Consider the following 25816-nt stretch of genomic DNA (forward strand, 5'->3'; position numbering starts at 1 on the left):
AAACTTATTAGATAAGTCTATGTTAAGGTTTTCTTTCCTTAATATGTGACTGATGCTTTTCACCTAATATATGTAGAGCGATGGTGCCTCACCTGTTTTTACCTGTGCTCCTCTTGACCTTGTTCACCAGGAAGCCACTGCCTTCTTTACATTTATGCTGTAGCTACTGCAGCGCCATCCAGTGACCAGGAGCCCCAAATCCCCATCCACATTATTGATCATAAATCAACTTCTGTTCATTACATCCATCAAAAACAGCTACTTTTTCCATTAGTATTTTTATTTTGTTCAGGACACCTTAGCTGGAGCCCCTGCTCCGGGAAAAAAAAAGAGGAACACCTTTTGTTGCTGATATATTAAGTCTGAGCTATGGTAAGTGCTTGTGCCTTTAAGCAAATGAGAGATTTTTTTTTTATACAGCATTTATATACAGCGTCTATACATACAACATTCACACCAACATGGTTGCAGTGGGCATGCCGGTCCACATACACCGTCCAATTTTTCTTGACTCTTAAAAAAAAAACAAAAAAAGAAAGAAAGGGCAGGGAAACATGGAGAAAAATACATACACGCATTAACAAGAGATTCCAGAAAGCACCAGGTTCAAGTTGAAAGGAAAAAAAAGAGCATGCATATAAATCTTTGGGAATGGCTTCTGTTTAAAACATATATGGTTTATTCTACATTTTTAATAAGCTATTTTCACCTTGTTTTTTTTTGTTTTTTTCAATGGAACAACATACACTAGGAGAGGAAATGTGATGAAGTGAAAGTGAAAATACCCAGAACTAAATCAACACTGAAGTAAGCACAAGAAATCACAATGTGAGAGAAGTCACGGTTGCTTTTTATCTCTACTTGAATTGAATACAATACAAATAGAAACTCGGAGTTGTTTCAAGGAGTGCAGCGTGGTAATGTTACACTCTGAATCCTAGTACACAGGTAATATCTAGTACATTCTAGTTATACCAGTTGTTAAAGGTAAAACACAAGTTAACCCCTTGCTGCCTGCTCTACAGGCCAGCGTTTTTATAATTCATACAATGGCTAAAGGTTGGGGACGCTTTTCAAATCGTGAGATTTTCCGCTGTTTGAGGTGTCGCATCTTTTTGTTTAGGAATCACCTCTAAATTCCAATTTGTCCACTGAATGAAAATGCATATTTGCAATGTTAATGCTTTGTGTGTATGAAATGATGTGCTGTGTGCTGGTGTTTGCTGTAAGCTACTACTGTTGCACCAACTTTGAAGCTAAATAATGAAAAAATTATACGCTGAGGTCCATGTCTGCTATTTTGAAAATGAGCGCGTGGATTAATTACACCATTATTCGTGGGGAAGGGGAGGCAGTGTTGGTGGGGGGGTCAGTGTTGTAGGGCAAACACGCACACTTAGAAAACTTTCACACACTCATTTACAAACACACACTTCCTGGCAGAGGCGCGTGGGACGCTCTACTTCTTCCTGTAGTTGCCGAGCTGGATGGCGGAGCGGTCGAAGACGCAGCGGAAGGTGATGGGCTGGACTTCCCAGTAAGGCACAGGGTTGCTGAACAGGCTGATGCCAGAGTACATGGCCTTCTTGTGGTTGAGGCCAGGAGGACAGAAGTCCCCTGTTCCCACAGCAGCAATCTTGTTGGCATGGAGGTAGACCACCTAGAGAAGGGATTTAAATAATGACAACCTTTGGTCACTGAGTGGGATGTACATGGCAATAATTTAGAATTTCAAAATAAAGCAGATAAAGAAGATAATCATAGGTCACCAAATGAATAATAACAGCTCTAGAAAGTCGAACTGTTTTTTTCTTCTTCAGGATGTTTAGCTAAAAACAGCAGGGACTTCCTTTAGGATCATAACTAAAAACAGTACGGAAGAGGACTTCCTATACTTAAAAATGACTACAAGTGTATGCTGGTTGGTATTTAGGGACAAGTATGACTCTAGAGGCATATAAAAAATAGAAACACATATTGCTATGAACATATGGCAAAAAACAACCATGCAACTAAGCAATGCAGCACTCCTAGAAACAAGAACAAAAGGAGGGAAGCTCCACAAACTCGCTGCGACAGACAATAATGCTAATTACAGATTCAAAAGCCACTAAATGACACTAAACTATACAAGTCTTAACAAACTTCATGTACCATCATGTACAATGGAACATGAAAGGACAGAAGACACAGAGCAAAATTATGTAAAATTTGTGAAAAAAGCATCAAATTAAATCCCTGTGGTATGTGGTTTCTATGATGAATCCCTTTATAGCATACTGAATTCTCTTAGAGGTGGCTTGACTCTTTACAGTTTTAATTGTGATGTTACAGTTTATTTCTAAAGTTTTGTTTTCTTTTGTATTCATCAAAAACATCCCAAACTCTGTTGTTATTTTCAAATATTCTCTCTGTCTTTTGGTATATCTCATTACTATTACTGCAGTGACTCAGTCTTGTGGAAGAAATGTCAGTTTAGCACAAACTGCACATAAGCCTGTTGGGAGTTTTTTCTTAAATTTGTTCCTAGTTAAGGTACTATGAAAAGTCTAGGTCAGACTCATGATGGCTTCTTAAACCGCAGAACTGTTGGTAACTATGTTCTAATAATAATGACGAATCCCATTATCCTCGTAAGATAAGCATTTGAGCATTTTGAGATGAAGTTGAGCGTGTGTTTGACGGAGTGACAGAAATGAGGAGAGAAAGTGGAAGGTGGACTATTTCACACAATGTTTACTTGGCATAATCATTCATGAATTAGTAGATTTCATGGTTCCCATTTACATAAGTGATGTAAGTTTAAGTTTTAGTGCAGTGTTTAAAGGAGCATAATGCTTTTGTAAGATTAATAAAGTAATTACAAAAAAATGTGTAAAAAACAAATAATTATTTTGAACAAACATCTCATTGAAAAATGTATGTAAGTGTGCTCTTTAGTGTGCATGGATTCATGCATCACCTATAAATCCCAAATTAAAAAACATTGTGAATGTAAGAATCTTTGGGATGAATTTGGTTTAAGGTGAAATTTCTTGTTAAAAACGGTTGGTGAATGAGGCCCATTGCTATTAAAATGTGGTTGGAGTAAAAAGATGGCTGACAGGTGTACAGCGCTGCGGTTCTCTTGGAGTGTACATACAATCCCAACCAACGACAACAAATTACCCCTAAAAGGTTTCATGGGGACTTAGAGGCCTCATGAAACAACGAATAGACTCAGGCCAGACGAAAGTTAAAGGGTCTTGAATCAGGTCTGTTTACACTCCCACTGCTGCAAAAATCTGTACCATTATAGTTTGACAGGCTACCAACACTCTACTCCATAAACAAACTAAATGAATCCAGGTGACTTTTGTTATGGAAGCCCCAGTTGACTTGTAATCGGGCAGCGTGAACCTAAACAAACTACATGCAAAAAATGCGACAAAGTAAACTTTTCCAGTATGGTTTGGATTAAAGAAAATGAGCTATTTGTGATGACACTATAAGAAAATGAGACACACAACATATAACGCTCAAGCAGAGTTAATTTGCTGGAACTAAATGGTTGCAATAATTCCTGTGATCATGTTGGGGATTAAAACTTGTATAAATAACAACGAGATATAAGAGTACTGTAATTATAATGTAATGAAACCAGTATGTACCTGGATGTACTTGTGGTCGGGCAGGCCAGCAGGAACACTGGTCAGAGCGTTGTTGTCGAGGTGAAGCTCTCGCAGGTGGGGGACGTTAGCCAGAGTGCCATTTTCCACAGAGCTGATCTCATTGTAGCTCAGACCCAGCCTGCAGGAAAAATCAGCAAGCGTGAGACATGGAAATATGCAAATTTAGAGAAGAACAAGGATCACAAAGGAACAAATTGCATGAGTGGAAGAATGCAAATGCAAATAATCAATAATGTAGTACTAAAAAAATGATTTCAGGAAATGAGGATACAGGAAAGAATCCACACCTGAAGTTAAGGTCATTACTTTCCCAGTATTTCTTAATTAGGAGTGGGTGGAAAATAAAAACCATCCTTTGCTCACATCCTCTCCAACATACTCCACTCATGATGTATCAAAGCCCTCTTTGTTCTGGTTTGGTATGCCATCTTTGGCACAATCGGAGCACTAATCTTAAAAACACAGTGTGTCAACATTTTATAAGCAAACCAGTTATTTTGATTATCTAAAAACTACTGTTTAGGTCTTAGTATTTTAAAATCAGCCAATCCCTTCAAGGGTAATACCAGAGTCAAGCTAATACAAGTCAGACCAGAATGAAAACATGAGACAGCATGAAAAACTAAACAGGATAAGAAGGGCAACCTATGTTTCCAAATGAAAGATACTGTCATTTTTGAAAGATAAAATAAGGCAGTCTTTCTATCACAAATGATAACCAGAATTTATTAGCAATGAATTTGCTAAATACACTCAGGGATTTTCCCACAACAAACTTAGTCTGATATAGCTTCTGGTGGTTAATGCCAACGTTATAACTTATACCGATAGAGCTGACATTTTTAAAGTTGAAATATCACAGACATCCTCTTTTAAAGCTGAAAAATCACACCCTGCGAAATTCAGTACACTCAGGACTCTTCTCGCTAAAACCTTTCTTAGGCTGGTACAAGTAGCTTATGGCAGCTAATGTTAGTAAAGTTTAGAGGAATGCAACTGTTTTACTGATGTAAACAATCATGTATTCAGTCACATTGATGAACATTTCAATGGTCTTATACCCTAAATAAAACAAGAAATTAATGCAGTATAAGTTGTGCATGAATGTATAAAGAGAACTGGATGCAGCTTGGGAGGTGGTGCTCATTTGTATAAAAATTGCTCAGTGTGCATGAAGCCAAAAAAAATTAAAGTGCTGCAAATGAAGTTACCCGGATGATCAGCACTGCTTCCAATTTAGCTTTGTACGTATTAAGACAACTGGATACAGCATTGAATGTGGTGACCCGTTCATTTATATGAGAGCTGCTCTGTGGCAAATGAGTCAAAATGGTTCAGTTGTTGCATGTAAAATTAACTGGATGGTCTGGGGATGGCTGGCACTATTTCAACACTGTGCGGTCCATAGAGCAAGTGCACTAGAGATTTGTAGTGGCCAAATGGCTAACTTGTTTAGAGTTCTGCTAACGTGAATGGGAATGAAAACATTTAATCGTGCAGCTCTCCTAGGCTTTCGAAGTGGTATCAGGCTGAATGGATCAAATCCTGATAATGAAATGAGCCATTTTATGGAGGTTGTGATGCTCAAAAAAGCATATCCACTGATTTACAGACATCTTTTTCCCAATGTAAGTCAATGGGAAAAAGTCCTTTTGGCCAAAAGGGGAAAACATGACAGTGTAATTACACACTTTGGCCACAAACAAAAAATTGACCTCAGAGCCCAGAGTACTTCCTATGGGGCTGAGTGTACTTCACCAGGAGACATGACTCAAGAGAATCGTATTTAATTAAGGGAAACTCAATGACACTGCTGAATTACCATTTGTGGCCACAGTGGCTGCTGTTCAACGATAGTTACATAATCTGTTTATAAAGCTCAGTTAAAAAAGAAGTGGTAAGGTTAATATGGGTTAATGTAAAAGGAGAATCATAATTTGTATTACTTGGCCAGGTTCTTCAGGCCCTGGAGGCTGGCAGCCGTCACCTTGGTGATCTTGTTTCCATCCAGGTGGAGCTCAGACAGAGAGCTGGGCAGACCTGACAACCCACGAGACAAGGATTACCACCACGCACAAGGAGATCACTTCAGTAACATTTAGCTTTGTAGCTTATGACACTTTAAGCCACTTTTATGTATAAATGCAGATTTTATTCAATTATCAAGGAGTGGCTGTTTCCAAATCTATCAAATCCAAAGGATTATTCCATGTATCACTTTACTAAATACACCAGACATGTTCCCACCCTGAAATGGACTAGTTTGAATTACACGCTGTGCAGTTTGTGTTTCCTCACACTGAGCCCATTGTTTAGCTGTTAAATCCAAGCGTGCATTCTTTTGATAGGAGAAGGTTGTTTTTGGCTGAACGTGACTGAATAAAACTTGGATTAAGCCAAATTATTAGTGGAAATACATATCAGAGTTTTACCTTTGGGGATGTCTGTGATGTTGGTGTCTGCAATGCGAATGTAAGAGACCCTTTTCAGGTCAGCAAAAGCGCTGGCCTCGATTCCTGCGCTCTTCAGAGGGTTGGACCCGAGCTCTGAAAAAAATGAGTGAATTGTGAGCACAGACGAGGAAGAGAGAGAGAACAGCAGTAACAGATCACGTCTATGAAGTTAATTTCCCTCCTGGTGTGTTACGGGAACAGAGAGCTGAGTCATGGGTAAACAAAGTCTTGGGCAAGAGAATAGCTTGTGTTTGCAACGCAGTATTTCTCCACGCCAGATTCCCTGATTTTTCAGGGATCATCATTCTCATATTATTACATTTTAAGTTATTAAATCCAATCTTTGAGCTTCAGTTGAGCAAGGACAATATGACGCTTTTAATTTGTGAAGTGGGAAGTTTAACAAGTTAGTGATGAGATGTCAAAAGGACATGTGGAGCAAAAAGATAGGACAAAAAGGATGAAGGACAAATAATCTGTGATTCTTTTGTGAAAAAGATATGCTTGTAATCATTCATTATTAAAATGCTCGTCTCATCACTTCCCAACAATGATGTGAACATCTTTTTTTCAACAGTGAAACGTCACGGGGCAAACTTTCCGTCTGGTCTTTCCAAATCAGAATCAATCAAATTTATCATTCCCATGTATACCCATTAAAAAATAAACAAATTACTGAATAAAATGATGAATGAATAATGTTTTAATCTTTCACAGCTGTTGAAGGGTACTACTGTGACCCGAGGCAGGTTGTGCATTTACGAACACTTTCTTTCACCCTTTGTGAGGGCCCACTGTTTGTCATGGAAAATGGTGTCACACAACTTGAATCGTGCGGCAAATCTTAAGACTTGAGACTTGCTTCAGTAACAATATTAAAAAGACTCAACTTGACTTTGCCTTGGTGTTCATGTAAAGTTATCTCAAAGAAATATGCAAAACTAAAATGTCTGAGTACCCCATTACATGGTAGTGGCACATATTGCGTTTGGTTTGGTTTAAGCACCAAAACTATGTGGTTAGATTTAGAAAAAGATTGTGTTTTTGATTAGAATAACTACGCTTGACACACACAGGACTAAAATACATTGTAAAGTAATGCAACTACGAAAAGGATGTAATACGTTTAGTTTAAAGAAGTCAACGTTGGCTTTTAGTTTAACAACGGACACTAACAGTGGTCTCCCGGCCAAAAGTTTGGGGTTTGTTGAACCATCCACCACCCAGAACCTCCCTATGTGGATTTACGCGCTCTTCACACTCCCTCTAGGGGCCTGAATATTAACCATTGCCAATTGCGTGATGTTGTTGAACCAGCGATTTGTGTGTCCACCACAATACGGATCCTAATAGACTTTCATGGGCACCTTGTTCAGGCTTCCGGCATGTTATTGCAACACGAAATGTGCCAATGATGTAATGTGGTGTTCAGATGTCGTAGTCATTTCATGTATTTCTATGAGATCAGACAGTATTCATGACTTCAGACTTGACTTGAGACCGATTACTATAATGGAATTGATTTTTTTTCTTCATTAAGTATGTACATTTTTCAGGATATCGAGTTAAAAATTAGCTACATTTAGATTCCAGGATTAAGCTGTTGATCACGGTAGTAAGAAGGAAATGGCAGTATGCAAGGTCTGCAGCTTAAAAATCAAGTGTGACTGTACCACCACTGACTGTAGATACCTGAGGTGATTCTTTCAATAAGTTTTCAAACAATCCTCATCTTTTGTCAGCAGTACTTTGATCAACAGTGAACAGAGGATAAAAAAAGGATCTTGTTTTTCATGATATTACTAGAAAACTGGGCACAGACTGTGGAAACATTACATTTTTACACCAGTTTCACTCGGGGTAAATATTTTCATCAGTCCTGTGAAACTGCAGCCATCCACAAAATCAAGGACACACCCCCGCAGATGTGAACTGCCGCTGAAAAAAATACCTCATACCTTTTTCAGACTGCTGGTGCTATCTAAATAAACATCTGCATTTCTGAAGGAATCAGAGAGTGTTTTTATTTTCATACCCATGACGATGATGTGGCCCATGCCCTGGAAGGAGGCCTTCTTGATCTTGGTGATCTCATTCTCATGGATGCGCAGCTCCTGCAGGCTCTTGGGCATGTTGGCGGGCACGTCCTTCAGCATGTTCTTAGACAGGTAGAGACGCTGCAGCTTGGTCAGAGGGCTGAGGGCCTTTGCGTGGATGATGGTGATTTTGTTGTTCACCAGGATCAGAGCCTATAAAAGAGAATACCAGATAGATTACATATGAGTGTTTAAGGTCCAGTGTGAAGGCTTTAAGGGAATATATTGGCAGAAATGGAACCGATAGGCTGAATAGGTTTTTCTTAGTGTTTAATCACCTGAAAATACGAATTGTTGTGTTTTTGTTACCTTAGAATGAGCCTACATAGGGAGCTGGTCCTTGTCTACAGAGGTTCAACATGTTCTCATCCCAACTTATCAAATGTCACCGCTCTGTAAGGAGACCTACATTTCCAGATATCACTTGCTGGTACACTCGTGTTGGTTTCAGATGCCTTCGGATGGCGGGTCAATTTCCGCTTGTTTTATGTGTTGTGTCTTTTCAAAATACACTTCTGTTGTTCCAGGAAATGCACAGTTTTTGCTTGTTACATACTCTTTTCGAAATAAACTTACAACTGAGGTAAAACACTTATCTTTTAGCTTTCCTTCGGTTTACAAAAGCACATGGTTAGGTTTAGTTAAAAAATCATGGTTTGGCTAAAAGTCATGCAGGAAGTGAAAATGGGCTCCTGGGTGAAAGTCCGGAGTTTGTTTGACCTGTCCAGCACTACTCCTGCCCTATGCATACAGACTTTTTCCCCGACAAGTTTCTACAGTAACCCTGAATGGACAACCCAAACACTGGCTCTAGATAGGGCCTTGCGTTTTGACGAAAGCCATCGTCGTACACGAGCGTTGGAGAAACACACTTTAAACTTTAAACTGCTTTATTTAGTGTTTTTACCATGTTTTTTTTTATCACCTCATCTGTTTGTTTTGGAGAGTAAGAGACCTCTTTTGATAGTTCAGCTCCTTGTAAAAACGTCCTGAACAATAAACACTGAAGAAATTCGAACCTGGAGACGTTTAGCTGGCTGCAATATGCAATCCTTACCACTAGATGCCACTAAATCCTACACACCGGACCTTTAAATATATATTTTTTAAAATTCTTGATGCATGTTGTAGTAGAGCTTTTAACAAAATGCTCAAATAACTTTGAGGTAGTGAAAACACTGAGTCAAAGATGAATTCAATCTGGCATGTTTAAAGCAATTTTTCTGTCTGCTCTTGTTTAAGTTCACATCAGTGTTTAAAAATTATGCTGTTAGGGAATTTGACCTTTTCTCCAAACTGTTTTTTTCCCCAAACAGAAACATTTCCTGCTCCAAATGCACCATGGGACAGTTAAACATTCGTACTTTCCAGATGAGATTCTACAAAAATAAGACGTTTTGAGCTCGGCAGCTGTTCCAGCCATGCAGGTGCCTGTGCTGTCAAGTGGGAGGGTCAAGTTCAAGTCCACTGTGGAGATATCCCTAATGCATTTTCAGAGGACTCTCACTCCTGCTGTTCTACTCATGTAAAGCAGACATTAGGCAATGTGAAGTATGTGGTCCACTCCCTTGAGAGGCCGGTTGCATTAAAGTGGAAAAAAACTCTGGCCGTCAGACGGTGGTATTTATTGCAAGCAAGAAAGCTAAAGGATTTTTAAGGCATGAGGGTGTAGGGCCTACGGGTGAATAGTTTCCATGCACCTGGTGATTGGGGGAGTGGAGGATGTATGGAAGAGGATGAAGACAGTTTTGAGGTGGGAGTCCATGTTGTGTACATGTTTCAGAATGAGCAATTGCTTTGGGGATGGTTAGTTGAATAGAAACAAGCAGGGAACGAACATGAAACAACCTAACAATTAATACATCAATGAGAATCAAGATGTTTCCCAAGGTTTTTGTTGACGAAGGGTTGCAATTTGTGTTACAGTTCCATAACAACAGATTATATAACATTAGGAATAATAAACAGACACAAAGCTCTGCAGATGGAGGTGAAAAGTCTCTTACATGAAGGCCTTTGAGGTTCTTGAAGTCATTCTCCTTGATTTCAGTGATCTTGTTGTTCTGCAGGTCCAGCAGGGTGGTGTCGTCTGGGATGTCCTCAGGAACAGCCTTCAGACCTGATGGGCAAATTTTAGGAGACATTGTTTCATCAGATGTCGGGTATGAGTGTAAGAAGCATGCAAATACAGTAAATCAGAATGATTGATGATGGGAAACTGAGTTTGAGGTGAGGTGATGATAGTCTTGGTTAACCAGACTCTGACCTCAACAGGAAATGGATACAAAATAGTTACCTACTCGTCTGCATGACCATGGTGAGTGTTTGATGGTCAGTTCCCATCAACTGTAGAGTTTAAACTATACTGAGGAGCTGTTAATCTGGTTTATTGTATTTTAAAGGCCCTGAAAATCAATTTTCTCTCATTAAGTTTCTTTAATCAAGTAATAAACTTGGGCCAAAATTAGAACACATTTGGAGATTCTGTTTATTTACTTTTCATTAACAACTATGTCACATCATCAAATGTGTGATTCAGTGCTAAAAAGGATTTGAATTTCTCACTTTTGTCATTAGTTCAAAGCATGGATGTATAAAGAGAATTGGATACAGCACTGGACGCTGGCTGGCATTCATTCATATGTAAGTTGCTCAGTGGCAGATAGCGCCAGAAGCATTTTATTTCTGGGCATAAAATTACCCGAATTTCCATATCCATGGGTCCAAAGAGGAAACACACTTGTGTTTTCATTAACCCCATCTCCCAGCTGCTTGGTCTCAGGCTTGCTCACATCTTTTTCTGGATTCTGCTATTACAGACTTTCAAGTGTCTCTTTTGCAGTATGTATGGACTCATTTAACCAGTAGACCAGGGCTGTGCACACGTCTCTGCAGTAGATGAAGAATGCCTTTCTATTAGTTTTTCTTTTTCTTTTTGGATGTGTCAATATTGACATCATGAACAGGCAGGAAAAACGAGTATTAAACTGTAGAAAGCAGTATGGAGCCCAGTGGAAATGTCACAATCATTATGGGTTTTTTTTATATCTTTCTTATTCACTGCTGACAAAGTTTTGAACAATCAGTGCTGCTTGAACAGAAATGGACGGTATTTTTTGGCAGTAAAGGGACTAAAATTAGCATGTCCAATCAATGTTATTTTTCCATCACTGTCAATTGAAGCGGATTGGAGATGGCGCCAATGAATACCTGTGAATTCTGCAGAGACACTTGACCCAGCAGTGAACGCCAATTGAAAACTTTCCCATTAACGAAATAAAAAAACCCACAACAGCTGGCTTTTTTTTTTTTTGGACCATTTGGAGATAGTCATTTGCGGGCCACATGATGTGATGGACCAGGAGGTTATAATTACACAATTTTTCGCCAATATGTCAAACTGGTTTCAAAGTCCAGCAGTGTTCCTGGGGGCTTAGTTTGAAGATGGCAGAGCTCAGCTGGAAAAAGATGATGTCACATATTTCTTTGAACTAATCAGAGTTTAGCAACATCTGAGTCCAAATATGATGACGGATGTTTGTTTATGCTGCTAGCACTATCAGTCAGATCTAACTGAATATTTACTGAGGATGTTTTTTTCTGGACTTAGACTTTGTTGTTGCCTATTTAGCTCTGAATATTTATGCTTTAGAGAAGTACTGTAGGTTTGATAGCAAGTTTTCAGGGGCTTTAAGCTCTTGAGAACTATTATGACAGAAAGTCAAACCCGAATAAACAGGAAAGAGTTACAGAGTTTACAGTAGCGACACTCTGAAATAACAAAGTCTTCTTTGTCAACGCTGCATGCTACATAAAGTCTCAATGATAGGGACTTAAAGCAGAATGGGTTTATAGTGACATTCCAAAGGGACCAAATGAGTGTTTGAAGTGCTCCGGAGCACACATGGTGGAAATGGACCTTAAAACAAATTTCCTTTGGAGTAAGAAAGCGCCCGCATACCTGGACACTGAGCTCACACTGAATCGCTTTGCTTGGACTTTATCATGGCACGTCATGGCTAATGTGACACAGAAAATGGCATCTGAAGTGAAAGACTGTTTAGTTGAGTGGACTTGCTTTTAAAAAACATGAGCAAAGACAGCTGGGAGTCAGTGTATACGCTCTTCTGCATCCGTGGTAACCCAAAGAATACACTGAGATTCATAATGGGCAGTTTACATTTCAGGGGAAGAGGCGTAGAATAAACTGTTTAACAAAAGAAGCTTACATTCTGCATCTCCAGTCCACATACATACGTCTAGACACATTCTGTCCTAAAAGCTTGGTGACGACTTCTGTTCAGCTCACCCAAACATTACTTTCAGTTAGGCATCTTTTGTGTCAGCTTTTCCAACTCAGCAGTAAATGACCCACAAACCATCACAGCTGTTTGTGGTCACCACCATCATTGCTGCACCACGCTGTATACCTCTGCACACACATTCTTGTTTTATTGTCCTTCTCTTAAAAGTCAGACTATTCAACACATTTAATACTCTTCTTTAGAAATCTGTATATTGCAAGCACCCGGACTTTTGGAAATGCAAAAGTAAATTCTCAATGCCCTTTTTCCATCTATTATAAACAGTTCAATAGTTTTTGTATGTGTGTAACATCATGAGAAGTTTAAGGGTAATTGTTTCAGTTTTACAGATTTTCACACTCAGAATGTTTATGCTTTAAAATAATTCACCCCCCTCCCAACAAGATTTTATCTCCTTGCACATCAAGTTTGTTGTATTTCCTGCTGGAAGACGCTCCTCCAAACAATTTACATTAAACTAAATTAGCTTGTGACAAACACAGCTTGAAAATTGCTTCCAGTATTAGAAAATGCGAAGAAAAATGAGCAGGAAACACAAATGAGCTGTTGATTGTACGAGAGCCTGACAAATTTATCTGTCGGTACAGATATATATTGGTATCGACATAGGTCCTTCTGTTTTCCACTATGCTAGGGTATGAAAACTTTTTTTTTTTTTAACAGAACACATAATGCAGATGCTCGGGGTGGTTTAGAAAGGGTGTCCTTGCACAGTTTTCCCAGCACAGTGTGCTCAGGTCTATCATTTTCAATTCTCTCAGCACTGTGCTGAACATAAGTGCTTCACAGCTGAGCAGATGTCGATGGTGTGGAGTCAAGCGGCGTCTTCACGGTAAGGTAGGTTACCAACTACATTATGAAATACATATGACTATGACTCCATCACTTTCCCTTTTCAGTGATATAATGTTAGCCCTGTCCCTGACAATCGGCATGTTACTGCCTTTATCACATCTGTTTGCAATGTTAGCAAAAATGAAAACTCATTTATAGGTTTTAGGACTCATCCCTGGTGCACTCTGTTGATGCGATAAGCTGGAAAGTAAGCTAAATATCCCCATCTTTAACTCTCTGTAACAATATTATCATACTTGTTTGCTACATTGGCTAATTACCTAACAGCATAGCTACTTTATACCTTTAAAAAAGTCATTTTTGAAAAGAAGCCCTCTGAGTACGTTTGCATAATTATAACAGTGCACAACCTACATATAGAAGTTCTTTTAATTCCAGCTCAAAAACTCACTATGTTGGCCACCATATCGGTTATCAGTGATTTTTTTCCCTCTAAACTTGGTATTGGTCTCAAAAATCTTATATCTTTCAGACACTAGACAGACTAAAATTAAAGACAGAGAATAAAACCCGCCTGGTATAAACACATGATTTCTGTGCAAAAAAAGTCATGTTTTGGTGGGTCACATAAGACAAAGCAATTAGTGCTGAAATCAGCACAAAGATGACAATAACACAAACTGAGTAGTGCAAATAAATGACTCGGATGTCATGTTTCGGTCAGCATCTCACTTTTCAGCTGAAAGCCACTGGCAGGGAGTGAATGAGTAAAATAAGACCTCAAGTCTCAACCCCCCCCAAACTATTACAGTCACTATTAATCACTCCTTTTTAAAGCAAAGTGATTGGGATATGAAGCGTATGATTGTGTTGGAGTGGACTGGACTCATTCTGAGCACTTCCAAGCTTTAATGACAGTGTTTATGTAATATCCTCTCGTTGTTTGGCGCTGTGGATGAGCACGAAGTTGATCTGGCTGCAACATCAAAGGCCCGATTGCCTCATGGGATATGAGTAAGCTTGGGTTTTTTGGTTAGTCATTAGAAAATGCGGGTAGATTTGATGTGCATGCCCACCAATTACACACCTTGCACAATCACTGTCTATGACAGATGATGTTTTAATCAGAGAAGCTGCTGATTGTGCCATTAATCTTAATACTTGGAAGAACAAAAGGCTGTTGTGCCAGTCGATGGATAAGCGAAACCTTGTTGGCAAATATAGTTACGACTCATTTGAACCCAAGGCTAAAATTTCTCTCCTGAATATTTAAGATGTCATTCTGCCAGCTGCAAACTTCCAAAGAATAATCCCCATCGAAAAAAGAAAAAGGGTGCTTTTGGATGGTGAGCAGATTCTTCTTTCTTGCCCGGGCCTGTGCCCAAATATATACATATAAAAGTATTAATTCTGTGTGTGTCACAATGTGTGAGTGTGTGTGTTTGCGTGCAGGCCAGCAGGTCTGGAGAACAGATGGAGGCGCGGGGCCAACAGTGCTGATGCAGGAGTTGAAAATCTAGCCACGGAGCTGCGTCTCAGGGGAAAGCGCCGCTGCCGACTGGGGCCCCGGCTGAAGGACTGATGTAATGGAACCGGTCTTTTCCCTGAACATCACTCTCTCCAACTGTCTGTCGCTCTGACTGTTGAGCCACCTGCCTAAGTGTTGCCCGTCTGTCTGCATCCTCTGGTATATCCTGAATCTGCAAAATGCTATTTAATTTTACCGTCTCAACCCTGGCCCTCTTTGGCTCACTAAAACCAAAGTGGTTATGAACCGCTTATGTCTGTCTGCTCCTCTTTTTCTTTTTATCCTCCCAGTTTGTCTGTCTGTGTCACTCCCCTCTCTCCTTCATCTGCCTCCTTGAAGTTTGTGCCCCATCCTTTCCAAATAAAAGCAGAGCCAAAAAATGATCAAACCCAACTGCGCGGTGAAGCAGTTTTACGTAATATGGAGGAACAAATGAGGTCAGGGACTTTTCTGTGACAAAGTTTGTGAGATGACTCAAGCTATTGTATACGCTATACATCAGATTAGACAAACAGAGTGGATATGCTCCAAACAATCAAGTAAACTGTTGTGACTGTGCTGAATTTAAAAGCAGATAAAGTCATTGTAGTCTTTTGACCCTTGTGAGTAAGCTATACATTGAGAAACAAGTTTTGTTTGGGACTTTCCTGTGATTAATCTAACCTTTAATCTCCACCACTGTTTGAAAAACAGTTTGGCCAGAAAGGGCAACTCATGTAATTGTTACAGGAAGTGAAAGCTCACAGCATCTGTGAGCATTTAGGGTGTCAGGTGACTGGTCTCGTGTTCTCTGGAGGACTTCATTGTAATGCGTAACATAACATACTCCTGAAATGACCCAGAGTTTTGGGTGGACGGCGGAGACTGTTTGTAAAGTCAGGGACTTTTTACTGCTCTTAAAAACTCAGTAATGTCACTCAGTGCAATAAAAGTACAGTAAAACTACTGCAGACACCCATCTGACCTCATCCCATCCAACAGAGTGAGCTCATTTGTGTAAAATTCAGGCCAGGCACTAAATGAAGTGGATGAAGAAAATGGATTTGAACATAAAGCTTGTTACATTTAGTTTGAGCTAATTTTAGTGATTTGGGGATACATATAGCATCAGTGCAGTAGAGCAAGATGACTGATGATTATTATACTGCTTGTTCTCATTCCCAGGGCATCAAATAGCTTGGTCAGTGGCCGTTGGTGCGTGATTACATTAGTGTAGAAAGGAGGGGTGATAGATTGGTCAAAGAAAAATGGACTTTCTCTCAGGAAACTGCTGTTTGTGTCCTATTTGACACCACAACTCAATATTGGTTTAATGTAATGTTATATCGCTTAGGTACCTGTCCAGTTTGAAACCAAAAGTCTCCGCTTTTCTTAGTGTCAATCATTACAGGTTAAACAAATATGACATTTGCTCAGCAGACCGCAGTTTATGTCCCTTATGAGGCCAAAAGTAAATGTTGGTTTAATGTTGCATAACTTATGTACCTATGTCCCCTGGGAAACCAAAAGTCGCCACTTTGTACCATTATATTAAGGATTCACATACGGCCCAGAGCACTGATGTCACTTATGTGATGGTCAAACAAAAAAGGACTTTCACCCAGGAGTCACCAGTTTGTGACCTGTAGCCCCTGAGCATCTAAAACTGACGCTGCAGGAGTACCCAGAGCGTCATAGCTTAAAGCATAGGGCCACTGGCCAAACTGCCAAATATAATGTGTTGGGAGTGAGAACATGTTGAAATATGCAAAGCCATCAGTGGGAGGTGTCTTCTCTTACCGAGGTCAGAGCACTGGATCACTCGCAGATGGCACTGGCATCTGAAGGGGCATTTGGGTCCTGCAGGCGGTGCAGGAAAGCCTAAATCTGGAGTCGTGTCAGGCAGACCTGATCCCGCCTCATCCTCCATCATGAAATCAAGGAAGCCAGACTGGCGGAAGGGCAGAGCCCAGCAGGCCGTGACCAGGAGCAAAGAGAGACAGGCTGACCTCATGGTACTGCTAGCAGGGAGCCTGGAGGACGAGAGGACACAGTTCAAAGGTTTGGGTGGATACACTTTCAAAATAGTCTGTCTATGATTAGTGTTGAAACTCTGCTTTACTGTTTGTTTCTCCTTCACTGTGATAGTCAGAAGGAAAGTAGGTTGATTTTCACTGGATAGAAAGAACGCCACAGTGAGAGAAAGACAGAAATAAGACACTGAAGTCCAGAGAAGCAAAGGGCAGAGGTGAGAGGTGGAGGGCTAGAGGCTAGAGGGTTAAACGCTTAGGTGTAACAATTTAGTGAGGTTGGTCAAATAAGCTATTTAACTGAGTCAGTTTTAGGCAGAGGGTGAAAGGTGATAGAGCAGGGGTCAGCGCAAGCAAAAATGTGAAAATGACACAATGATGCTTTGTCAGAAGAGACAAGTTTTAGGTGTACCAAATGTTTAAGGGTAATGAAAAGACAGCAAACAAAAAAAAAAGACCAATTCCTAAAGTACTAATACTAAGGTACGCAATATCTACTGTAACTGTGGTTTGCAGGTGGAATTTAACATTGTTGATTATATAAAAGCATACATTGTTGCAATAATGTTATAATAGAAGTTATAAAATTCTCATGGTCAGTTTGCGTTATTAACATTAGGCTATTATTACAATCACATTAGGATACAAGAGCTGGATGTTCCAACCACTTATCATTACTTTTAGTTAACAATTTAAATTTTTTATTTTAGGCATTAACCATTTGTCCATTGGGCTACTTTTACATATTTAGCATTGCTGTGTTTTAATCATTTATCATTACTTTTAGCTTACTAGTTTAGCCATTTATCATTTAATTGTAGTAAAACAGCTATAAACAATTTTAGCATTGGCATTAGCTGTTTTTGCTTTTTAACTAGTAATTTTCACACACTTAATCACAACATATGGTGTTAACTTGTTACGGGTGACTGTGGATATAGTTTTTAATCAAATTATTTTTTTGTTTTTTTTAACTAAGTTCTGCTACTCCACAACTTTTTCTCCTACCCCCTGCAGCCGGTGAGGTGCCCCTGACTAAAAATCACTGTATTATAAGATGTAAACATTGACTGCTGCATAACATCTGCACTAGCTTTTGCAAGAAAACACATGGGATGCATCATGGGAAATTTCACAGCTGCCACTTTGCACCACTGTGCTACATTTACAATTGAAAAGTAATCAATCACAGTAATCATTTATTTTCCATTAACATACTTTGAGGAGCATGCATCAACTGTACTCGTGGAGTCACTGGGAGAATCCTGCTTCCCTTTGCTGTATTCTATTTCTAAACACAACCACAAACCAGTTGACACATCCACACACTCTTTCATACTCAAACAGTGGAGATCCACAAAACTCCCTGACCTTTAACACAGCAGCACACATACATACACACACATACACAGTCTCAAAGACCCAGCAATCTGCTTGTCATGTGTATAGCCAAAAAGTTGCTCCTTCCCTCTTGGTGCCACAATAATTGAAGGGCGGATTTTAGCCGCAGCTGCTAACAAATGATTTGGGAGTAGCTGGTCTGTAGCAGACCTTGACCTGAACATCATGACCAGGATGATGAAACTGACCCAAAACCATCAGTTGGCCCAAGTTGAAAGTGATTCTGGGCTCTTTTATATGGTCTTTGTGCATGTGCATGATGCTTACGAGATGCATATTTGCTTACTTTCTGTCATTTGAGTAAATATTTGCATATTTTAAGGTGTGAATGAAACAGTAGTTTGTGTTTTTAGATGCATTAAAGCAAGTTCACAAGTTGTATGTGCCTCTTTAAATGTGTACAAACTGGAAGTGTGATTAAAAGTTATTAGTAAAAAGCTTTACATTTCAAAAAAGTGAGAGAATGCAGGAGAAAGAGATGTGCTGATGTAGTGTAAATCCAGGTTAGGGTTACGTCAGGTCACGGGATCACGGCTCACAGGGACTCTCAACATAAGCAGTAATTATAGTGCCTGTCCACAAAACAGCCACCACTTTGACACACTGTACAGCTCCAGTCCAGTGGTTACAGTGCTCGCATACAGTACGACCAAGCTTGAGATCACTTCCATTCAGAAAGGAATTGTATTGGATGGGATAACTCTGCCTTTTTTAATGTTTCTTTTTCACTCTTGTTCTGTTGCTACGATGCAGAAAAACCTGAAAAACATCCAAAAGGGTGATTCATAAGTCGGCACTTGGAGCCTGGAATCGTGTCACATAATGTTTGATGTGTAGATGCAGTTTTCCGTGTTAAACTTTTGCCATTTTGTCTTGCTCGGAAACATGGAGTAGTGGGAGGCGTTGAAACAAAGAGCTCTGGTCTGAACATACAGTAGATCGAGAGTACACGTTGTTCCAGTCTTCGACAGACTGAGTAATCTTGGCTGTGTCAAGCTCTCTTATCTAAGCGTTACTGAAAGCTCAATCCAACAAAAACCTTGTCTGCAGACTTGGCAGCACAGTTTCGCCGTCATTTTGGATTTAGGGACTCTTGGGTTAAAAAGTGCTTGTAGATGCCTTTGATGGTGCGTTTTATACTGCTTGGATGCCAGATGCGTTCGTCTCGTAGTATGATACATTAATCGCCAATACTGGAAAGTATTTGAGAGTCGGTTTATCACGTTTCACAGGAGGTACTAGTGTTGTGAACTCCTTACATCTGGCACACTTTGCAGGCTGGAACATTCAGATTTATCTTCAAAGCAAAATGTACCAGCTCTGTTTAAAAGGAACACCAATGCACACAGAATAACACGTTTCACTGCCGATTACTGAGCCTTATCTCCCTTCTTTGACCCATGACCACTTGCACATTAACAGATATACATGCACATGTGCATTGGTGCAGGATTTCAGATGGGCCTCCATGTGTCCTGCCATCAATCCATCAACCTTTGTCCATAAATGCTTCAGTGGCTTTAATGTGAGCCAGACAGGAAAAAAGAAGAAGAAACGAGTGATTTTAAAATAAGCTCTATGGGCCATAGAATTATGGCTAAGACAAGAATTACTGTTATTTTGTGAGTCATAATCAGGCGCAGGAGTTGTTGATGATGAGACTAAAGCAAGATTTTGAAACAACACCAGGAAAAAGGACTTTAAAGGATTTTCAGGGATTATTCTTAGGGACATTAACTAACAATTTGTAACCACAGCTGCATCAACTTTAAGTTGTATTGTTATTATTAAGTTAGGGGATCCTGGATTTGGAGATGGAGGGCTGTACTTGGTAGAGATTTATTGCTCTGTGTCAACATAGTGGGCAACCAAGGCCTCTCTGGGTCACCCTAAATTCAAAACAGAACAAGGAATTGTGGTCAAAATGCAACTTTTTTTTTTTTAAAGTTTAAATTCAGTGCCTTTCACAGCAGGTATGAGCCTCTGAGGATGATGCATGAGGCAACCTGCTGTGCCCCAGGCATCGATTCTTTCATTACCAGTGTGCTCTGATGTGTCCACCGGCCCTGCAAGACGGCCCTGCTCTAAAAAGATGCCCCCACCTCCATACAGACACCTGAAGAATCTACTGAACTCACAACACAAGTTCTTTAAAGACACGTGTGTGTGTGTGTGTGTGTGTGTGTGTGTGCGCGCTAAACCCAGAGGGCTGCCAACAGAGCATGCTGGAACATGACTTGACCACGCAAACTTAACATCTCGCCAGTATCAGCATCTCTAATCCCCTTAAAGAAGATTTCTGTCATGGGATAAAAGATATTTGCCTTATCATTTGACCCACAGAGGAGTTGTACTCATCAAACCAAGCTTGAAATCAAAGTTTTGATGTTGCAAAAGGTTTTATTTACTGCCCTGGAGCTCAGGAAACACGATCTGCCTCCAAAAATTAATGTATTGCTGAGGTGGAACTCTGCAGCCTATTTTTTGTTTGTATCTACAAGTATTTTAAATAATCACTATAGACAAACCAGGTTCAATTATTAAATTACTAATGGCATTCCTTTGAAAAAAGTGGTTTAAATATTTGATTATTGGGTTTAACAATCTCTCCAAAGTTTGTTTCATTATGTATCAGATCAGTGTGGCGTCACTGGGGGAACATGGCCAGCTTCACCCCGTGTTACGGCTGTATGCCAGATTACAAGATGAAAATGGGACAACCTTTATTCACAAGAAGTGGACTGACACTAATCAGTGCAAATGTGGAGGGAATTGATACACAATCTACCTTCACATTAGTGGACTTTTATGAACCATACAAAATGATTCATCTGAAGAATTTAGCCATTTTTGAGCATATGGCGACTTTTATGACATTTGAGGATGATTATGAACTACTGAGCTGATCTGTAATGTAAGTTATCACATTTTGAACTTCAATCATACTAAATTTCCACCAAATAAGCTCTGGTTCTTGATCTGGTTCCATTCAGCACTCTTTGAACCTTGGAGCTATCTAGCGAAGCAGCCACCAGTTTTGATTAAAACCATTTTAATCAAAGATGTGTAATCAACTGAGGGCATTGCACAGTGTACAATCTAAGTAAACTGCAATAGCAAGATTTGTTCTTTTACTTTAGATATTTGTTTTAAAAAGCAGACAAAGAAGACTTTTATGTGCAAGTGTCTTTCCAACTTGTGGAATTAGAGACGCCTTCCGATGTTGTCATGGTTCACAGCTTAGGTAAAAAAACGAAAAAACAAAGTATCCCGGGGAACCAAATTTTTTGGAAAATTGGTATCATTGGTGAACCAGGGGGAAAAAATAGCTGAAATAATTGTTCAAGGACTTCCAAACAGTATGACAAGGCTTTGGGTGGTCAGCAAATGCCTGAAGCCATGGATGTATAAAAAGAACAGGATACAGCAGTCAAGGTGGGGTCCTGGTCATATATGAATGTTGCTCAGTGGTTTAAGCTAAAAAACATTGACCTCTCATGTATAAAATTACCTGGATCTTCTGCATCATAAAGAAAGTGCACTAAATACTTTTGCCAACAAAATGGCTAATTTCCGATTCACCGGACTGCTAACCTGAATGCACTGAATGTCTGAATGTCTTTCACAATAAGTCTATAGGTAATGCTTTTTTTTGGCCGAATGGAATCATGTGATGGACCTAAAAGTTGTAATTCCATTGTTTGGCCTCTACAAAAAATAGCTTCAATGCCCGGCACACTTCCTGGGGGCCTGGTTGAAGCACTGCTCACAAAACTAAAGCTGATATAGAAGAAATGTATCAAAAAATAAAGAAGCACAAGCAGCTGTGAGAAAGTTTAGTCTGTATCTTCAAAGAGATTTACAATCTACCACATCCCAGAAAAGGACGTGTGGGAAATGGCACACGAACCATCTCTATCTCCTTTCGTGTTTCCCAAACCTGCGATTCATCATCCCATGTCAAGACCAAGAAAAAAGGGGTGGAGGTTGACATTTCCTGTGGCAGTGGCATCCTTGTCAATCCTCCCGTGTCCCTCTTTTGTCTCATCCCTCTCTCTTCCCTCCCTTCCCCCTAAGTCTGGCCCCAGCATTACTAATGATTCCCAGACAGGAAGCAGAGCTCGCATGAGGGAGTAAAGTAATTTTCCCTCCTTTGCTTTGTCACTTTCTCCTCTTTGTCACTGCCTTTCACTGACACGTTCGAGCTCAGAAAATCAATGAGATACCCGTAGAGTGATTACCATATCAACAAATCTTTCACCCGAACTCCTGCAGCATGAAAGGAACCATAGCGACCTGATTTGAGGAAATCAAACCATGTTGCAATGAGGAGAACAATATGAAGCAGACACCAACTACCATCCCACCCTCCACCTCTGTCCGCAAACCCCCCCTCCCACCTAACTCTCCACAGGCCTGCGTCTGCCTCTGCAGAGCGTCTGTCAGCAATGAATCACTGGAAGGTATTTACAAGGCCACAGGACGTTTAAAACACGTGTGGCCCTTTTAACCCATCAGCAAATGAATGTGTGCTCCCCTCCCACACAGTTGCACACACAAACACGATTGATAATAGCGCAGAAATGTAAAAACACGACTGATTTTGTTAGCTTGTCCTTTGGCAGTCGTGTGAGGAGTCAGTGGTCGTTATGTCCAACAAATTTCTGATATATCGGGGGATTTTGGGAGTAAGAACATGTGTATCTGCAAATATGCAAAGACATGGCCAACAAACAATTTTAGAGCCAAAACGTTCTTGTATTAGGACGAAATTAGTCTTATTTGAAAAATAGCCATCCATGCTACCATGTTTGTCTGCATCGGATGTTTTTTGGCTCCAAGAATGCCCAAGACGCTCTTTTGACCACCACAATTAATGCAATTTCTTTATGCAGCAAAAGGGAATACGTGTCAGAGCCATAACTATTACTGAAAGATCATTTTAGGGTCTTTAAAGCATGCTGTTTGGAGTCATGGCACGAGAAAGCCAGCGAGTGGTTTCAACCACATTTCAGCTGTTCCATGAGAAGAGCTGTCGGCCTGCCATCAACCTCAGTCCCATTATCAACAGTCTGTGCTGCACAGACGTGGATGAACTGCCCAACCTTCTCTCCCTTTCTTCTCTTTCCATCTCCTCCTCCCTTTTTGTGCTCTTTTCCTTCCTTCCCCGGCTTTTCTCCCATAGCCTATGGTATTTTCTTTCTCTGTCTGACCCTTAAAACTTTGGCTTGAAAGACTGTCATGTGGAACTTTCTGGTATTCAAGTGAGCAAAAGGGGGGAAGAGTCTTCATAGCTGATGTCTATTCAATTGTTCTTTTGCTCCTTTTGACCCTGAGAGTTGAAGTCCAGATGGAAAAAATGCAGCCCCTGAGTGCAAATCTGGGCCTTGTCTCCTCCTAACCTCCCGTTCACTCATTCCTGGTTCAAATGTTAAACATCTGCTCAGCTTGACTCAAAAGTATGAACTGGTGAAGTACTTTGATTGCTCTGAGTGTATTTTAGCACAATGTTTCTGCCTCTTTTAGCCTCCATTCTATTCTGAGTCCCACTTTTCTTTCTGTTTTGTTTGTCCTCGTTTTCAGTATTCAGTTTCACTCCAGTCCACTCAGTGCAATTCAGAGCAGCTGAGCCTTATTAGGTTTTTTCCCTTCTGGCAAAAAGGATGTAATGAGTTAGCTAAGAGTTGTGTGGTGGCTTGCCGGGAAGCCTTCAGACCTCTCTTTGATAGAGGAAGCTGTACCATTATGGGATTAATGGCACTGTGCATTGCCAGGTACGGCCTTTTTTTTCATCTCCTCTTCAAAGCCTCTCACTTTAAGTTGCCCCTAGCAATTTGGGTTCTTGTTCTGCTCCTGTGAAAACACAGCAGCAAACGCCACAGTGGGCAGAGAAGCTTCAAGTTGAGAAGAAACAGGCCCCGCAGAGCAGACAGATAAGAGATTGGGGTTAAAACGGTCTGGTGGCAGTCTCGAAGGATCTGCTGAAATGGAAAAGTGTGAGAAGCAGCAGAAACAACTCTTCCAAATCAAAGTCTTGACAAGCATTAATGGCCTGAACCAACACAAAGAAATCCTCATTGTTGTTTCAGCTTTTTTTCCCCCTCATTTGTTTGTAGACTGCCTAAAAGCCACAGGGAAAAAGGAGGAAAAGAAAACTAAACAAAGAGAGAAAAGGAACAAATTAATGCATTTTCCACTGACGTTAGCAAATGCTGTCCAGGAGAAGCAAACAGCTTAAGAAGAAAATCTTTTCTTTATGTAAGCATTACAAATCTGAGTCCCTTGCCACAAAACTTGGGGAATGCACCTCCATATGGGTTACATCCAAACAATCAACAAACAAGTGTCCAAACACTTGGTCAGTTATCACAAATAGCAGCACATTACAAAACTGTAAAAAGAAATTGTAATCTGACAAAGAGCTGAAAACATCACATGGCACTCAGCAGCAGATACCTAGGAGATTAACGACGGGCCAGGAGAATAAGTCTTCTTGGCAGTGGAGTGAGGTACCAGCATCAACTGCGCTACCACACCCCCTTCCCTAGCTTGCTGCTCTTTTCACTGAGCTGTATGCAGATTGGACTGGAAATGATTAAAAGGTCTCTCATCACAAAGCCAAAGACAGCTGTGGGAACAAGACTTGGCAACATATGTGGAATATACACAGCATAAATAAATGTATGAAGAAGTGAGTCAGACATGCTCAAATCCAGTTTAACAAATGCAACTGCAAAAAAAAAAGGATGTGCAGTTATCATATGTTAATAATATAACATCATCGGCAAATAATGTGACTTTTAAATCACGACTTCTGTCATGCAAAAAGTGACAATCCAGCAAAATGCAAGCAATTCTCTCAAGAGTATTATCCATCTCATTAAAAAGAAGTCCATAGTGACACCTTACTCTTTATCCCTAACCACCCATTATTTCCCTCTTTTCTCCTCTCCCAGAGTCAAAGGATTAACCTACCTGTTCTCAGTAGAAGCGAAGAGAGTAGAAGTGTGCGAGATGAGCTTGACTCCCAAAAATCCAGTCGAGTGGGGGGATGAGACTGTGAAGTGGCTGCGAGGGCCTATGGGGTAATTGGACTCGGAGCGCGTGCAGCCAAGATCAAGCAGGTGTGCTCTGTCACAACAAGGGGAGGAGAGAGAGAGGGCGAGAGAGGAAGAGAGACAGAGGAGAGAGAGGGGAGAGAGATAGGAGGAGGGAGGGTCCGACCGCCGCGCTCCTCTCAGGACTGAAACAATTGGTGGAGAACTTCCCCCGTTCTTGCTGCGTGCTCCAAAAACAGCTGGAAATGGAGAAGGGAGGAAGAAAAAAAAGGAGAGAGAGAGAGCAAGAGAAGAGAGACAGGGGAGAGCGAAAAGAAGAAAGAAGGCAGGAGAAGAGGAGAAAGAGGCAGAGAGTTAAAGCAATAAGCAGTGATTCGGCTGGCAGCCACCCTCACTGTGACATCTGGTAATGATAGGTCCTGTGCAGAGCTCAGCAGAGAACGCTGCACACAAACTCCCTTTCTCCCTCTTTCACACTCT

General features: G+C 40.4%; 1 protein-coding gene across 1 annotated transcript; it reads right to left on the bottom strand.

Moving 5' to 3' along the window:
- Positions 1-259: 259 nt before the first annotated feature.
- On the bottom strand, positions 260-25602 carry dcn (decorin). Its single transcript, XM_042511406.2, has 8 exons — positions 25254-25602; positions 16648-16880; positions 10227-10339; positions 8160-8373; positions 6104-6217; positions 5618-5711; positions 3651-3789; positions 260-1660 (listed from the first exon to the last, which is right to left on the bottom strand). The coding sequence occupies exons 2-8, from the start codon at positions 16859-16861 to the stop codon at positions 1460-1462; spliced, it is 1089 nt and encodes a 362-aa protein (XP_042367340.2). The 5' UTR covers positions 16862-16880; positions 25254-25602; the 3' UTR covers positions 260-1459.
- Between the last annotated feature and the right edge of the window lie 214 nt (positions 25603-25816).

Source organism: Plectropomus leopardus, chromosome 22, assembly GCF_026936395.1.
Source record: "Plectropomus leopardus strain MGB_pleo_1.0 chromosome 22, ASM2693639v1, whole genome shotgun sequence".
Lineage (NCBI taxonomy): Eukaryota > Metazoa > Chordata > Actinopteri > Perciformes > Serranidae > Plectropomus > Plectropomus leopardus.

What these genes read in the sequence shown, in the direction of transcription:
- dcn (XM_042511406.2), bottom strand. Translation starts at nt 16,861, where the DNA reads ATGAGGTCAGCCTGTCTCTCTTTGCTCCTGGTCACGGCCTGCTGGGCT. An exon ending in AGAACCTCAAAGGCCTTCAT is followed by an intron (nt 8,374 to 10,226) that starts GTAAGAGACTTT and finishes TCTCTTTTATAG; the next exon opens with GCTCTGATCCTGGTGAACAA. An exon ending in CCGACCACAAGTACATCCAG is followed by an intron (nt 1,661 to 3,650) that starts GTACATACTGGT and finishes TCCCTTCTCTAG; the next exon opens with GTGGTCTACCTCCATGCCAA.